Source organism: Enoplosus armatus, chromosome 16, assembly GCF_043641665.1.
Source record: "Enoplosus armatus isolate fEnoArm2 chromosome 16, fEnoArm2.hap1, whole genome shotgun sequence".
Taxonomy (NCBI): Eukaryota; Metazoa; Chordata; class Actinopteri; order Centrarchiformes; family Enoplosidae; genus Enoplosus; species Enoplosus armatus.
In genome coordinates, this window is record NC_092195.1 from 20,422,317 (window position 1) to 20,439,853 (window position 17,537).

At 41.5% G+C, this 17,537-nt stretch overlaps 2 gene segments (V, D, J or C); both read left to right on the top strand.

Annotated features, from left to right (window-relative positions):
* Window positions 1–355: 355 nt before the first annotated feature.
* On the top strand, window positions 356–1,994 carry LOC139299372 (Ig kappa-b4 chain C region-like; the record flags this gene model as incomplete). The annotated part of the segment is given in 2 exon segments: window positions 356–386; window positions 1,566–1,994. Coding segments are annotated over 2 exon segments (366 nt in total), but the record flags the coding sequence as incomplete, so codon positions are not given.
* Window positions 1,995–8,789: 6,795 nt separating this feature from the next.
* On the top strand, window positions 8,790–11,766 carry LOC139299301 (Ig kappa-b4 chain C region-like). The segment is given in 3 exon segments: window positions 8,790–8,807; window positions 10,334–10,460; window positions 11,262–11,766. Coding segments are annotated over 3 exon segments (477 nt in total).
* The last annotated feature ends 5,771 nt before the right edge of the window (window positions 11,767–17,537 follow it).

Sequence of the window (17,537 nt, forward strand, 5' to 3'; positions counted from 1 at the left end):
TGTTAATCAATGGATCAATCACTTTATCAGATTATTGATTAGAAATGATTTAATACACATTTTATATGATTCTGGCTTCATGCTCCTGGACAAAGTTAGTTTCAAAATGTTTTGTCTTGTTGTTATATAATATTAATATAGATTTGATTTTAAATGAATATATATACAATAAAAACATACATTCTGTAAATCTGTGGCTCTGTGTTATTGTCACTTTTCATTTTATCTGACAGAATTTGAGCAACAGAATCTAATTTTGGTGAGTTTGTTTGTGTCAAAGTCAGAGAGCCGTGTCTCTCTACAGTCAGAGGTTTTTGTACGGCGGCTCAATGACTTTGTATCACTGTGGTGGACTTTTGGTGGAGGAACCAGACTGGATGTTGGAAGTAAGTCAAACCTTTAAAAACCTCTTTTACTTCAGTAGCTGTTTTTCTTCCTTTATGTTCAGCGTACCAGAAAACTAGTTGACTTTCTATATTAATGTATAGTTTTTACAGAAATATTTTGCACTGAGAGACAAAGTTCACTTCAACAATATAAATTCAAAAACTCATTGTTATAAATATCAAATATTAATCCGGAGGATAAATCATTACTTCCATCTTTAATGGTAAAGTTGCATCTTGAGGGCTTGTAGGTTCAGTTCAGTCTGTCAGAGTCAGAGAGCCGTGTCTCTCTACAGTCAGAGGTTTTTGTACGGCGGCTCAATGACTTTGTATCACTGTGGTGGACTTTTGGTGGAGGAACCAGACTGGATGTTGGAAGTAAGTTTCTGCACAAATACTCAATAAAATATTGTAAAGTAATGTTTTAAATCCACTTTTTGGATGTTGGAGGCAGATAAATATATCTTGTTTGAACACTTTTAGTCTTCATGTCTTTATTTCTCCTCCTTTATCATGGAGGCTGACTCAGAGCAGCTTTACTAAACTGTCTTTACACATTCCTGTCACACTGAAGTTTAAACAGCTTCAAGTGGAGAAAAGATCAAACTTTAATCACCAGGATTAGTTTTACATTTTACACCACAATGATAACTGTTGTTATGATGAATTCAAACGTGCTCAAGTAAAACTGAACAGAGTGAAGATAAAGACGGGTATTTGAACATGTGTAAAATCTCTGATCTCTTTATTGTGTCATATATTGTCTCAAATCCTGTTTGAAAATCTTTTCAACTGTTTGCTGATGATGAGTTAAATGTACACGAAGGACATTTGATTGTCGTCAGTTCATTTTCTGTATTTATTCAAGTTTCCACTGAATACTTTAAAGTCATGTATAGTTGAGATCTTTTGCCAAACGTGCTCCTTTTATTTCCAGTGTAGTTTGATATATTTCAGGTCGTCCTGTATGATGATTCTCTCTGTGCTGAGATGCATGAGAGGCTTCTTAAAGGGAAGTGAAACAATGTGTGAGTGAGTGACTGGTGGAGCAGAAAAACCATCTGACAGAAACTCCTTAAAGGAGAAAATCAGCTCTCACACAGTGAAGGTGTCCAAGTGTCTGGTGGTTGATTGACAGCTGTGTGGTCCCCGTCCTCTAAGCTGATTGGTGTCTCCTAGGTGATGCCCGTCCCACCCTGACGGTGCTGCCCCCCTCCATTGAGGAGCTGGATCAGGGGAAGGCCACGCTCATGTGCCTGGCCAACAAGGGCTTCCCCTCAGACTGGAGTCTGGCCTGGAAGGTGGACGGCAGCAGCAGCAGCAGCAGCAGCAGCTGGGAGGAGAGCAGGAGCCCCGGGGTGCTGGAGAAGGACGGCCACTACAGCTGGAGCAGCACCCTGAGGCTAACTGCAGACCAGTGGGGGAAGGTGGGCTCTGTGACCTGCGAGGCCACCCAGGGCTCCCAGGCTCCGCTCTCAGAGACACTGAGGAGAGACCAGTGTTCCCAGTCCTGACCTGACTGACTGGGACTCTGCTGCTGGTTTTACTCTGCTACTGCTCTCAGTCTGCACTCTGTGACACTGTCTCTCTCTCTTTCTCTCTCTCTTGTGTACTTGTCTTAATGTTGGTTTTAAGATTTCAAAATAATAAAGATTTCATCAAATCAGCAGTTTCCATGAGTTTGTTATTAATTCATCATGTCTTATACATTCTTTGTCACATATTATATATGTTTAGAAACGTAGAAAGATTCATGTACAAAGTCACAATGACAGCGAGTGTCTCCATTCTCGCTCAGATAGTTTTTAATAATGACTGGGTAAAATGTTCTTCTATGAACATCAGTTTTGTCTGCTTTAATGAACCATGTCAATAATATATACGTTTAGACCATTTCAGTAGAGAGTCACCTAACTCTCTGTTATCGCTACAGTCTGATTTTCATGAGGATTCATATGTAACAAGGGTTTGATCTGTTCCTAGACATTACCCCCAACCTTTATATTAGTTGAAAAAATGAAAAACAGATTTTCATAATTAGACACATAAAGCAGCATATCATCTGCATCAAGTGATAAACAATATCTTTGATCTGAGCTTTTCCACCAACAATATTAAAATTTCAGAGTACTGATTCACCAAAGGACTCAGTGAAAGAGTTAACATTTAAAAACAATAAAGACAAATTCATCAAACAAGTCGTGTCCACGTATATTATGAAAAGAATAACTGCTGTCATGTGTTTCTGTCTGAAGTGATCACAGTAGATCCATTACTACAGAGACAGAGTGTGTCGTACTGAAAGACACTCAGGATTGAAGCGTTGTAGCTTGTGGTTTTGTTTAGAAGTCATCATAATGTGTAATACATGTCACGTCTGATAGCTCTGTCAGTGCAGTCTAACACTGTCTCTGTAGCTCTGGTATCCTAAAGCAGGCAGCAGCTGGTGCGAAAGGACGAAAGGAGGCCATTTTAACAGAAGCAGTACGTCTGTGCTACATGTCGTCCTTCACATCTGCCCTCTCTGTCCTGCTCTGCAATATATTGTTCTGTATTACAGCATGAGGATGGAGGAGCGGAGACACAACGCTTGTTGACAGATTGTGGGATTGACTGGTGTTATGCTGTTTTGATACGCTGCTGAATAATTAAGGCTGATTTATACCTTTGTTTCTGCACGTTCTTGTATTTACACCTCCATGTGTTTGCAGTATCACTGCAGGAGCACAGAGTGTCATGTTGTACCTTATGTGCAACTTAACTGTATGAATGCTAAATGTAGACTGTGCAGAGGCCTCATGACCTGTGACTGGTCTTCATGGGCTGCTCCCAGTTTCCTGCTTCCACATGTTCACTGCTCTCACAGACTATCTGCTCTACTGTGGTTATCTTCTTCTTCTTCTTCTTCTTCTTCTTCTTCTTCAATAATGCTGCAGAAGTTAGATCACCTATCTAACAAATGCATTACGATCAGGCCAGAGTTTCTCTTTAGCACCATTGTCAGTGCTCTATATAACAAAGTGAATATAAAAGAGGATCTCATGCTCACTACTGCCATCTAATATTGTATCTGTGCTAGAACAGGTAACAGGTAGATCTAACATCACCTGCTGTGCTGTAGAGACACCATGAAAAAGAAGTGTAGTTTGAGCTCTGAGGAATCTTGTTCCGAGGGTTCGACGTGTGAAATGTATTATGCTCGAATGTACAGTATCAGGAAATGATTGTTTGGCTCTGTTTAACTGGTTAATGCTTCAGTTGTAAGCTTAGACCTTCTGTCAGTGACTGAATTTATCAAAAAGGTTTCAAAGTGAATATTTGTGGTATTCATGCTCCTGTTGAAACACTGTAAACCTCCACCTGAAAAGACTTCACAAACTCCAGCACTGTTTTTTATCCGCAAAAGGCTGAATTTGTACAAAGCAATCAACCACATCGTTCAGACTCTGATCTTGGACGATAATAAAATAAATCTTATCTGTGATATGGCCGATAAGATAGACTCCCAGTTTTAATCCTTGTCCAGTACCACTGCTGGCTTTCATATATCGTATCTGTACTGATGATGTGGACTGTATAGTGTTTTAATCAAGTTCATGAAATTGAAGTGTGTGTGTGTGTGTGTGTGTGTCTGTGTGTGTGTGTCCTCAGTGAAGTGTATCAGTCTCTGCAGTAGCTTCCAGCTGCAGCAGTCAGTTCAGTTTCTGTTCAGTCTGACTGAGGGAGGTTTTTGTACGACGCTTTTTCACTGTGTGAACACATTCTGACTGTTGATATAGTGATAACTCTGACAGTAGTAAACTGCTGCATCTTCAGTCTGGACTCCACTGATGGTCAGTGTGAAGTCAGAGTTTGATCCACTGCCTGTAAAACGACCTGGAATCCCTGATGCTCGAGTGCTAGCAAAGTAAATGAGGAGTTTAGGAGCTCCTCCATCTCTCTGTTGGTACCAGGCTAAGTAGTGGTTTGGGCTGCCATAATAAACATTCTGACTGGTCCTACATCTGATGGAGACGGAGCCTCCCAGAGCAGAGCTCACTGCTCCAGGCTGAGTCACTGTGACCTGGCCTCTGGACTCTGAGGACACAGAGACAACAACATAAAGCAGCGTTGTGGTTTTGTGGGCTTCATTTCAGAGGGACGGATATTCATAGAGGAGAGCGGTTTGATTCTCTGGACTTTACCTGTGAAGCAGCAGCAGAGGAGAGTCCAGATGAGGACGGAGGTCAAAGTCATGTTTTTGATGAGGAGGATTTCTGTGGCTTCTGTTGTCATGAAGGACAGCTGTCAGTCATCCAGTGTTCAACTCTCAGGACTATAAACTCTCCCAGAGCACTGGAGCATGGAGCTGCTGATGCAAAGTGGCTCTCTATGGAAATGCTCTGACTGACTCCAACAGGGACTTGGATCACTCTGATCATGCTGTTAATCAATGGATCAATCAAAGCAAATCAACAAAGCAAACACACCATCAAGGTCTTTTCGGGGGTGTTTTCAATGTAAACCTCACAGTTTTAATATCAGGTCATACATTTTACTGAAAAACTATTTTTGTAGCTTGCCGATAAAAAAAATGAAGTCTTTAACTTTTTATCTTCACTACTGAAACCTGTCTGTTTCCATGGTTCAGCAGCGATGTCTACCTGTTGCCATGGTTACTGAGCTCAGACAGGGAAGTGAAACGTTTAAGACCCGTTTCATCCGATCTAAGGAGGACCAACAGAACTAGAAGCCTCCTCTGCTGCAACCAACAGGATGGAGTTTAGTTTCCCTCATATGAACTTTATTAGTCTCTCTCTCTGCAGTTGGTCGAGTCACTACCAAAAGTCTGGTAGTAAACTCATCCAGTGATTTGAGGACAGTTTTTTGTCTTTCAAGTTTGGTAATATGGTCTTTTATGACAATAATTAGTGATATTAATATTAGTGTCATGGATTCCTTTGAACTTTGAAGCTAACATGGCCAAGAAGTCCCACAAATGCTCGGAGGAATGGGAGTTTCAGCACCTCCAATTCAATGACAACTGGGCGACTCCATCTGCTGAGGAAGATCATGTGATATGACTGAAAGCTCCACAAAGTTAGTGGATGACTGATGTGGAGAGATAAATGGCGATGTAGTATTCAATTTCAATTCAATTCAATTTTATTTATATAGCGCCAAATCACACCAAAAGTACTCTCATGACACTTTACAAATAGAGCAGGTCTAGACCGACTCTTTATAATGTTACTACAGAGACCCAACAGGTCCCACCATGAGACAGCACTTTGGCGACAGTGGCAAGGAAAAACTTCCTTTTAAGAGGCAGAAACCTCGAGCAGAACCAGACTCTAGCTGGGGGGGTCATCTGCTTTGACCGGTTGGGTTTGAGAGAGAGAGAGAGAGAGAGAGGGGGAGAGACAGATAGACAGACAGGCAGAGATGTATGGCAGCACTAGCAGTAGAAATAGCAGCTATAATTATAATAATACTGGAAATTTGACTGATAATAATAGTTACAGCTGTAATACTAGCTGAGATTAATAATAGCAGCTTCAATAGTAACAGAACTACGACTAAACATAATAACTGTAGTGATGAGAGTCAGGCAGGCCCATGGCGGCAGCACCCAGGCGTACCAGGACCACGATCCACAGCAACCTGCGAGACGACAAAGCACAAAGAAACTCCGGGGAAGAAATAAAGTTAGTAACATGCATTGGACTGTGATGAATGTGCAAAGATGAAGAGGGAGAGGAGGAAAGCTCAGTGCATCATGGGAAGTCCCCCAGCAGTGTAGGCCTATAGCAGCATAACTAGAGGCTGGTCCAGGCAGGCCTGAGCCAGCCCTTAACTATAAGCCTTATCAAAAAACAAGGTTTTAAGCCAACTCTTAAAAGTAGAGAGTGTGTCTGCCTCCTGGACCCAAACTGGGAGCCGATTCCACAGGAGAGGAGCTTGATAGCTGAAGGCTCTGGCTCCTGTTCGGCTTTTGGAGACTCTAGGAACCACAAGCAGCCCTGCATTCTGGAAGCGGAGTGCTCTAGTGGGGTAATAGGGTACTGTGAGCTCTTTAAGATATGAAGGTGCCTGACCAGTAAGAGCTTTGTAGGTGAGGAGAAGGATTTTAAACTCTATTCTAGATTTTACAGGGAGCCAGTGCAGAGAAGCTAATACAGGAGAAATATGATCTCTTTTCCTGGTTCCTGTCAGTACACGTGCTGCAGCATTCTGGATCAGCTGGAGAGTCCTCAGGGACTTATTGGGACAGCCTGATAATAAGGAATTGCAATAATCAAGCCTAGACGTGACAAATGCATGGACTAATTTTTCTTCATCTGTTTGAGACAGGATCTTCCTGATTTTTGCAATGTTACGGAGGTGAAAGAAGCCAGTCCTTGAAGTTTGTTTTACGTGGGAGTTGAAGGACATGTCCTGATCAAAGACAACTCCGAGATTCCTCACGGTGGCGCTGGAGGCCAGGGCAATGCCATCTAGGGTAACAATATCCTTAGATACAGTGTTTCTGAGGTGTTCAGGGCCAAGAACAATAACTTCTGTCTTGTCCGAGTTCAACATCAGATAATTACAGGTCATCCAGGTCTTTATGTCCTTAAGGCATGCTTGGAGCTTGGCTAACTGATGAGGTTCTTCTGGCCTGATCGATAAATATCATCCGCATAGCAATGAAAATGTATGGAGTGTTTTCTAATAATATCCCCTAAAGGAAGCATATATAAGGTGAATAGTATTGGTCCAAGCACAGAACCTTGTGGAACTCCGTGACTGACTTTGGCGTACATGGAGGATTCATCGTTAACATGTACAAACTGAGATCGATCTGATAAATACGACTTAAACCAGCTTAGTGCGGTTCCTTTGATGCCAATTAAATGTTCCAGTCTCTGTAATAGGATATGATGGTCAATGGTGTCGAATGCAGCACTAAGATCTAACAAAACAAGTATAGAGACAAGTCCTTTGTCTGATGCAGTTAGAAGGTCATCTGTAACTTTCACCAGTGCTGTCTCTGTGCTATGATGAGCTCTGAAACCTGACTGAAAGTCCTCAAGCAACTTATTGTCATGTAGAAAATCACACAGCTGGTTGGCGACTGCTTTCTCAAGAATCTTGGAGAGAAAGGGAAGGTTAGATATAGGTCTATAGTTGGCTAAAACCTCTGGATCAAGAGTGGGCTTTTTAAGAAGAGGTTTAATTACAGCTACTTTAAAGGACTGTGGTACGTAGCCTGTTAATAAAGACAGATTGATCATGTCTAGTAAAGAAGTGCTGACTAAAGGTAAAACCTCTTTGAGCAGCCAGGTTGGGATGGGGTCTGAGAGACAAGCTGATGGCTTAGATAAAGAGATGGTTTTAGTAATTTGGTGAAGGTCAATGGGAGAAAAGCAATCTAAATATACATCAGGTTTTACAGCTATTTCTGAGATTCCTGTGTTTGAAGGTAAGATACCACCTGAAGACAGGAGGTGATCAATTCTGTCTCTAATAGTTAGAATTTTATCATTAATTAGTAATACGAAGAAGGTCATGATGTCTTTTTTTAATGATTCCAATTAATATTGAGCTTTTTCGCTGCATAACATGAGTTTATATATTTAAAATAATATTTTGATTGTGAAGGTTTCGGATGCTGATCTATGTGAGAGGCACCAAGACAGAAACTTGAGAGTTATTACATTTTGACGGAGCGCTTCTGTTTGATTTCCTTTACGGCACTGGTTTCAGCGGCCCAGGAACCTCCCAGACCACTTGCATGTGTTGCGACTGGAGTCGGTGAGGGAGACGCACACAAAGGAGAGACGAGAGTCAACGAGTCAAAGAAAAGTCATTTCACATGGCGTGCTCTGAAAAGAGAAAACAGACAGCCAAAACGGAGTTCACAAAAAAGGAAAAGCCAAACTCAAGCTACACTTTTTCTGTCACTTCTGTGAAATTAAGCACTTTATTTTATGCTTGAGGAAATCTTCTCGAACTGGACCTCTTTGAATTGTATTTGAATACTCCTGCTACATACTATATTAATATATGTTCTTATATATACTGTTATTGTATAGTTCTGGGGGGGGGGCACCACAAAGCCAGCAGCAGCCCTGGATCTGTGTCTGTCCCTTTGTTAGGGCTGTATGCGTTCCCTGTGCTGTTTGTCTCCTTTGCCTCCTCTGTCCTCTCTGGCTCTGCCCAGGTGTGCTACATCATGATCTTCAGTCTTCAGTGAGGAGCACCTGGCCTGTAAAGGACTGCTGGTCTTGCTGCCTCTCAGCCTGGGATTGTTGTGTGGCTTTTGGTTTTCCTGATTTCTGTGATTCAATATGAAGCTGAGGTCAAAGATCACGACCAAGACTTTTCACATTTACTATCCCAGGTTGGCTCCTTTCTATTCATTTGGGACATGGAGTTATAATGAGATACGAGGAGATGGTGAGAAGCTGTGATGTAGAAAATCATTTGATTTCCAGTTATTTAACTTGTTTTGATTCGTTTTCATTGTCAAGCAACAATGGTGAAATGTTCAATCTGATGACTGTGTGTGTGTGTGTGTGTGTGTGTGTGTGTGTGTGTGTGTGTGTGTGTGTCCTCAGTGAAGTGTATCAGTCTCTGCAGTAGCTTCCAGCTGCAGCAGTCAGTTCAGTTTCTGTTCAGTCTGACTGAGGGAGGTTTTTGTACGACGCTTTTTCACTGTGTGAACAACCACTGACTGTTGATATAGTGAGCACTCTGACAGTAGTAAACTGCTGCATCTTCAGTCTGGACTCCACTGATGGTCAGAGTGAAGTCAGAGTTTGATCCACTGCCTGTAAAACGACCTGGAATCCCTGATGCTCGAGTGCTAGCAAAGTAAATGAGGAGTTTAGGAGCTTCTCCATCTCTCTGTTGGTACCAGGCTAAGTAGTTATTATTATAAACATTCTGACTGGTCCTACATCTGATGGAGACGGAGCCTCCCAGAGCAGAGCTCACTGCTCCAGGCTGAGTCACTGTGACCTGGCCTCTGGACTCTGAGGACACAGAGACAACAACATAAAGCAGCGTCGTGGTTTTGTGGGCTTCATTTCAGAGGGACGGATGTTCATAGAGGAGAGCGGTTTGATTCTCTGGACTTTACCTGTGAAGCAGCAGCAGAGGAGAGTCCAGATGAGGACGGAGGTCAAAGTCATGTTTTTGATGAGGAGGATTTCTGTGGCTTCTGTTGTCATGAAGGACAGCTGTCAGTCATCCAGTGTTCAACTCTCAGGACTATAAACTCTCCCAGAGCACTGGAGCATGGAGCTGCTGATGCAAAGTGGCTCTCTATGGAAATGCTCTGACTGACTCCAACAGGGACTTGGATCACTCTGATGATGCTGTTAATCAATGGATCAATCACTTTATCACATTATTGATTAGAAATTATTTAATACACATTTTATATGATTCTGGCTTCATGCTCGTGGACAAAGTTAGTTTCAAAATGTTTTGTCTTGTTGTTATATAATATTAATATAGATTTGATTTTAAATGAATATATATACAATAAAAACATACATTCTGTAAATCTGGGGCTCTGTGTTATTGTCACTTTTCATTTTATCTGACAGAATTTGAGCAACAGAATCTAATTTTGGTGAGTTTGTTTGTGTCAAAGTCAGAGAGCCGTGTCTCTCTACAGTCAGAGGTTTTTGTACGGCGGCTCAATGACTTTGTATCACTGTGGTTGACTTTTGGTGGAGGAACCAGACTGGATGTTGGAAGTAAGTCAAACCTTTAAAAACCTCTTTTACTTCAGTAACTGTTTTTCTTCCTTTATGTTCAACATGCCAGAAAACTAGTTGACTTTGATTCATAATTTTTATAGAAATATTTTGCAGAAATCCAAAAACTCATTGTAATAAATATCAAATATTAATCCGGAAGATAAATCATTACTTCCATCTTTAATGGTAAAGTTGCATCTTGAGGGCTTGTAGGTTCAGTTCAGTCTGTCAGAGTCAGAGAGCCGTGTCTCTCTACAGTCAGAGGTTTTTGTACGGCGGCTCAATGACTTTGTATCACTGTGGTACACGTTCGGTGGAGGAACCAGACTGGATGTTGGAAGTAAGTTTCTGCACAAATACTCAATAAAATATTGTAAAGTAATGTTTTAAATCCACTTTTTGGATGTTGGAGGCAGATAAATATATCTTGTTTGAACACTTTTAGTCTTCATGTCTTTATTTCTCCTCCTTTATCATGGAGGCTGACTCAGAGCAGCTTTACTAAACTGTCTTTACACATTCCTGTCACACTGAAGTTTCAACAGCTTCAAGTGGAGAAAAGATCAAACTTTAATCACCAGGATTAGTGTTAAATTTTACACCACAATGATAACTGTTGTTATGATGGATTCAAACGTGCTCAAGTAAAACTGAACAGAGTGAAGATAAAGACGGGTATTTGAATATGTGTAAAATCTCTGATCTCTTTATTGTGTCATATATTGTCTCAAATCCTGTTTGAAAATCTTTTCAACTGTTTGCTGATGATGATTTAAATGTACACGAAGAACATTTGATTGTCGTCAGTTCATTTTCTGTATTTATTCAAGTTTCCACTGAATACTTTAAAGTCATGTATAGTTGAGATCTTTTGCCAAACGTGCTCCTTTTATTTCCAGTGTAGTTTGATATATTTCAGGTCGTCCTGTATGATGATTCTCTCTGTGCTGAGATGCATGAGAGGCTTCTTAAAGGGAAGTGAAACAATGTGTGAGTGAGTGACTGGTGGAGCAGAAAAACCATCTGACAGAAACTCCTTAAAGGAGAAAATCAGCTCTCACACAGTGAAGGTGTCCAAGTGTCTGGTGGTTGATTGACAGCTGTGTGGTCCCCGTCCTCTAAGCTGATTGGTGTCTCCTAGGTGATGCCCGTCCCACCCTGACGGTGCTGCCCCCCTCCAGGGAGGAGGTTGAGAAGGGGAAGGCCACGCTCATGTGCCTGGCCAACAAGGGCTTCCCCTCAGACTGGAGTCTGGCCTGGAAGGTGGACGGCAGCAGCAGCAGCAGCAGCAGCTGGGAGGAGAGCAGGAGCCCCGGGGTGCTGGAGAAGGACGGCCACTACAGCTGGAGCAGCACTCTGAGGCTAACTGCAGACCAGTGGGGGAAGGTGGGCTCTGTGACCTGCGAGGCCACCCAGGGCTCCCAGGCTCCGCTCTCAGAGACACTGAGGAGAGACCAGTGTTCCCAGTCCTGACCCGACTCACTGGGACTCTGCTGCTGGTTTCACTCTGCTACTGCTCTCAGTCTGCACTCTGTGACACTGTCTCTCTCTCTTTCTGTCTTCAAACAAACTTAACATTATGCAACTTCACATTCACATTTTCATCGTTGTAATAATGCTGCTGCTTTTGATGTTGTAAAACAATAAAGATCATTTTCTTCAGATCAATTCGTCTTTTCATGGTTGACTTTATTCCAACAACAGGTGCCTTTTTCTATATTTTCAAAGGAGCAGGATTATAACTCAAGTCAGAGAGAGATTTTCTCTTCACTGGTGATGAGAATGTGTGAAAGAAGAATGGAAGGAGGCCATTTTTATAAAAGTAGATCAAAGTGTTTACATTAATCTAAAATACTGAAGAGTGTTTTGAGGACTAGAAACAAAGTGTAGAGTGTCGTCAGCATAAGGTGATAACACATAGTTCTTATTTTAGATTTTACACAATTTCTTCTTCAGGTCTCCACTGTTACTGCTCTGTATAACAAAGTGAATTTGAGAGTAAAATAACTGCTTCTGGTTGTTCTAATGGAGTTAATGCATATCTCTGCCCTCTAATGTTGTGTCAGAACCAGAACAGATAACAGGTAGAGGCTACGCAGAACTGTCAATCACCTGCTGTGCTGTGGAGACGCCTTGATCCTGATGTTCAACTGAAGCTTTGAAGACTTTGATCTTCATATCACACTTATTTTGACAGCTTCATATTCATTGTTTGCCCTTCTGTTTGTTTGTGAATGCTTCATTTGAAACACTTAATCCGCTGTCAGTGATTGAATTTCCATCTGCTGAGGAAGATCATGTGATAGGATTGAAAGCGCCACAACAAGAAGATGGAAGGGACCAGAAGTACAAATTAGAAGTGAATAAGTGAAATGTGTAGTCTTTTAAATAAAGTGAATGAGATGTGCATGTGTGTGTGTGTGTGTGTGTGTGTGTGTCCTCAGTGAAGTGTATCAGTCTCTGCAGTAGCCTCCAGCTGCAGCAGTCAGTTCAGTTTCTGTTCAGTCTGACTGAGGGAGGTTTTTGTACGATGCTTTTTCACTGTGTGAACACATCCTGACTGTTGATATAGTGATAACTCTGACAGTAGTAAACTGCTGCATCTTCAGTCTGGACTCCACTGATGGTCAGAGTGAAGTCAGAGTTTGATCCACTGCCTGTAAAACGACCTGGAATCCCTGATGCTCGAGTGCTAGCTCGATAAATGAGGAGTTTAGGAGCTTCTCCATCTCTCTGTTGGTACCAGGATAAAGAGCTCCCGCCATAAACATTCTGACTGGTCCTACATCTGATGGAGACGGAGCCTCCCAGAGCAGAGCTCACTGCTCCAGGCTGAGTCACTGTGACCTGGCCTCTGGACTCTGAGGACACAGAGACAACAACATAAAGCAGCGTCGTGGTTTTGTGGGCTTCATTTCAGAGGGACGGATGTTCATAGAGGAGAGCGGTTTGATTCTCTGGACTTTACCTGTGAAGCAGCAGCAGAGGAGAGTCCAGATGAGGACGGAGGTCAAAGTCATGTTTTTGATGAGGAGGATTTCTGTGGCTTCTGTTGTCATGAAGGACAGCTGTCAGTCATCCAGTGTTCAACTCTCAGGACTATAAACTCTCCCAGAGCACTGGAGCATGGAGCTGCTGATGCAAAGTGGCTCTCTATGGAAATGCTCTGACTGACTATCAGCTTGCTGTTACAAAGTTGTGTGTCAGACACTGTTCTTGTGCCACAGTGGAACAAATCGGGACGAAACGTGGACAAGAAGTCCCAAAGGTGCTCGGAGGAATGGGAATTTCAACATCTACAATTCAAAGACAACTGGGTGACTCCATCTGCTGAAGAAGACCAAGTGGTATGATTGAAAGCTCCACACCAGCCAGTGGATGGACATTGAGGGAAGATTGCTTTGTTTTTTCAGAGGTCAAGAATGAGCTTCAAGGGGCGCCCCAGTAGTTCATCTAGTCCAGCGCGTACTGTTAAGGCTGAGTCCTTAACGCAGCCCGGGCCCTTTGCTGCATCATCCTCCCACCTCTCCTGTCTATCTTCAGCTTTCATTGTCTAATAACAAGAATTGCCCCCCAAAAAATCTAAAAGTCTAAAAATCTAAGCGTGTCAAAATATTTCAATGTTTATTCAGAGTCAAACGGGATACAAATTTAATCTGGAATTCTTACCCACTGAACATTTGCGCAATAAAATACATGGCAATCGGTTTATAGTTAAACAGTGCTATGAAGCCCTAAGTAAGTCCTGCAAAGCAGATCGTGAGATCGTGCAAACGTGGGCTCGAGATCTTGGGGTGGAGATAGATGAGGACACAAGGACAAATATATGGGAGAATGCTAACAGCATATCCATGTGTAATAGGGCAAAGGAACCGCAATTTAGATTGTTACATCGTCTTCAGTTATCACCACAACTTAGAAATAAGATGGACCCAAAGAAATCAGCTTTATGTATTAAGTGTAATGTAGAAGTGGGTCGTTTTTTACATACTGTATGGACCTGTGTACATATTCAGGATTTCTGGGTGAAAGTTGTTTCCAAGTTAAATTTGATTTTTAATGAAGAGTTGGACTTAGATCCACTCTTTCTTCTGTTAGGAAGACCACACTTGAGAATTAAGCAGAATTATAGGAAAAAGTTACTGAATGTACTAACCTATGCTGCACGTAAGAGCATACGAATAAAATGGGTCTCAAATAAACCACCCACAGTTTCTGAGTGGCATAAGATCATTTTTGACCTTTTACCCATGGAATATCTAACATACTGGTCTAAAGGCAAAATTGGTATATTTTATGAGGTATTGACGCCGTTCCTTCAATATGTCGGGCCTAGAATAGCCAATATATTCTGGAATGTACTTCCTAGGCCAAGGAATGATGGCTGAGTGTTATGGAGAGGCACTGATGTCTATGTTTATACCTGCATTATCGTCACTATCATTATCTTAATTATTATTATTTTTTTTATATATATGTATGTGTTTTTTTTTCCTTTCCATGTATGTATTGTTTTTATTAACAATGTTCCACCATGTTTGTGAACCATGATTGTGCTGTGCTGGATCGTTGAAGGGGGGGGGGGGGGGGGGGGCGTTCATGTAAATCTTGTATGTATGAAAATTATACATCCTGTATACAATACAATACAATACAATTCATAATAAAGATGTGTTCCAAAAAATATATATATTTCAATGTAAATCAGATGAACTGTATGTGTTTTATAGATGAAGGGTGCCATTGGTAGAAACACAGTTTTAGTAGTGTTCATAAAGTTTATTGAATATGAGTAAACTACAAAGTATTTGAATTATGAAGTAGGATATCATCAGCATATTATAACATGGTAGTATCAGTATCAGCAGTGTGATCTCAAAATATAACACAACTTGTGTGTTTTACTATGAACACAAGCTCATTAAAAACATGTGATGTGTTTATGTTTGTTGAAAACTAAACTTCAATATTAATGAAATGAATTTCAAATTACACTTAAAATAGTTGAAGATTTATCTGTAAAAGTCATAAATATTCTAATATTCAAACTAGTGTTAATGTGTTGGACTTCATTGTCAGTCAAACTTCTAAAGTGTCTCTATTTCTGTGCAGCTGCTGATTCAGATCAGTTCCTCTCCAGCTGAGGGAGGTTTTTGTACGACGTTCACTGTGTGAACAGCCAGCTGTTACACTGCTGACAATAATAATCTCCTGTATCTTCAGTCTGGACTCCTCTGATGGTCAGAGTGAAGTCAGTCCCAGATCCACTTCCACTAAAACGGTCTGAAACTCCAGACTGACGGTTTGTGGCAGAATAAATCAAGAGTTTAGGAGCTTCTCCGGGTCTCTGAAGGTACCAGTTGAGGCACGTACCAACACTTGAACTGGCTTTACATCTGAGAGAGACAGTCTGTCCTGGAACAACAGACTGAGATCCAGGAGACTGAGTCAGGATCTTTTGACCTGATGAACCTGGAAAACATGAACAAGAGGAGAAGGGTTATTGAGACAAATCCAGTTTGGAGAAAGATGATCAACATCCAAACAGAAGAGTCTCATTTCTTTAACACGGAGAATAGATGGAAGAAGGTCAATGCTGCTTGTTTCAGTGTTTCTCCGTCACAGCAGAACATCATTGTGGTGAACCTGGTTGCATCCTGAAGCAAAGTGTTCACGAGAGAGTCTCACCCTGAACAAGGAGCCCCAGGGCGGCCAGCAGTAGAAGCAGTGACATCATCATTGTGCTGCCGGGTTGAAGATGTATGTGTGACGCATCCACGGTTTAGCATTTGTAGCTTCTTTGCAGCTACATCCATATTTGAAGCATTATCTGCTGCCGTGGCTACAACCTTGTGTTCTATCAGAATCTGCTTTATTGGCCGAGCACGTGAACACATTCAAGGAATTTTACTCTCAATGATCTCACACACTGAGAGACACACAGCAGAACAAGAACAGCAAAGCTTAACAAAGTCAAGTTGAATCTATTTTATTTATATGTCACAAAGCAAATATTTGTTGAGACAGGAAGAGATGCAGTGATCACCACACATTCATTTATTATGTCTTCTGGTTGTCCGTCCATCCGTCCCATGTCTCATGAACGCCTCGAGGGAATTTCTTTAAATTTGGCACAAACGTCCACTTGGACTCAAGAATGAACTGATTACTATTTTGTGGTCAAAGGTCAAAGGTCAAAGGTCACTGTGGCCTCAAAGTAGGTTCATGTTCATAAATTCAGAATGAATTGGCGACTCCAGATTTCACACAGATTGACTGGTTCGACACAATGAGTAAACAATAACTAGCACAGTACGGGCACAGTCATCCTCTCTCTCTCTCTCTGCAGCTGTCACTGTCCAATAAAGGCAAAAATGCATCAAATAAATCTTTGAGAAAAAAAAGACAGAACTTTCTGTCTTAATGTATTTGAGTTGTACTTAGAAGAAAATGTGTTTTGCAAAATGCCTTTTCAGTTTATATGTATGCAGTTATATATAAATATGTGAAGACGTAGTTACATCAAAGAGGTCCCTTGTGTCTTTTGCCTCTTTATGATTCCAGTTGATATTGACCTTTTCTGTAAATAACAGAAGTTTGTCGTATAAAAATAATATTTAGTGTGACTTGAATGATGTACAGGTTTTGTTTGGGTCATCTTTGATAATGAAGGTTCTGATGCTGTTCTGTGTCTTCATACTTTCTTTTAACTGGATGTAGTTGAAATAGCTGTGATCCAGTATGAAGCTGAGGTCAAAGGTCATGACCAAGACTTTGCTCATTAACTGTCCCAGGTTGGCTTCTTTCAATTCACTGGAAGAGAACTGAGTTCATTATAAGATAAGAACTTGAGATCATCATGAGATATAAACGGATGGTGAGAAGCTGTGATGGAGAAAGTCATTTGATTTCTGCAAAAACTTCTCTTCATTCATGTTAATTGGTGGTTAAAGCAACAATGGTGAAACATTCAATCCACCTGCTGACATGATGTGTGTGTGTGTGTGTGTGTGTGTGTGTGTGTGTCCTCAATGAAGTGTATCAGTCTCTGCAGTAGCTTCCAGCTGCAGCAGTCAGTTCAGTTTCTGTTCAGTCTGACTGAGGGAGGTTTTTGTACGACGCTTTTTCACTGTGTGAACAACCACTGACTGCTGATATAGTGAGCACTCTGACAGTAGTAAACTGCTGCATCTTCGGTCTGGACTCCACTGATAGTCAGAGTGAAGTCAGAGTTTGATCCACTGCCTGTAAAACGACCTGGAATCCCTGATGCTCGAGTGCTAGCATAGTAAATGAGGAGTTTAGGAGCTCCTCCATCTCTCTGTTGGTACCAGGCTAAAAGGTGGTATGGGCTGTTAAAATAAACATTCTGACTGGTCCTACATCTGATGGAGACGGAGCCTCCCAGAGCAGAGCT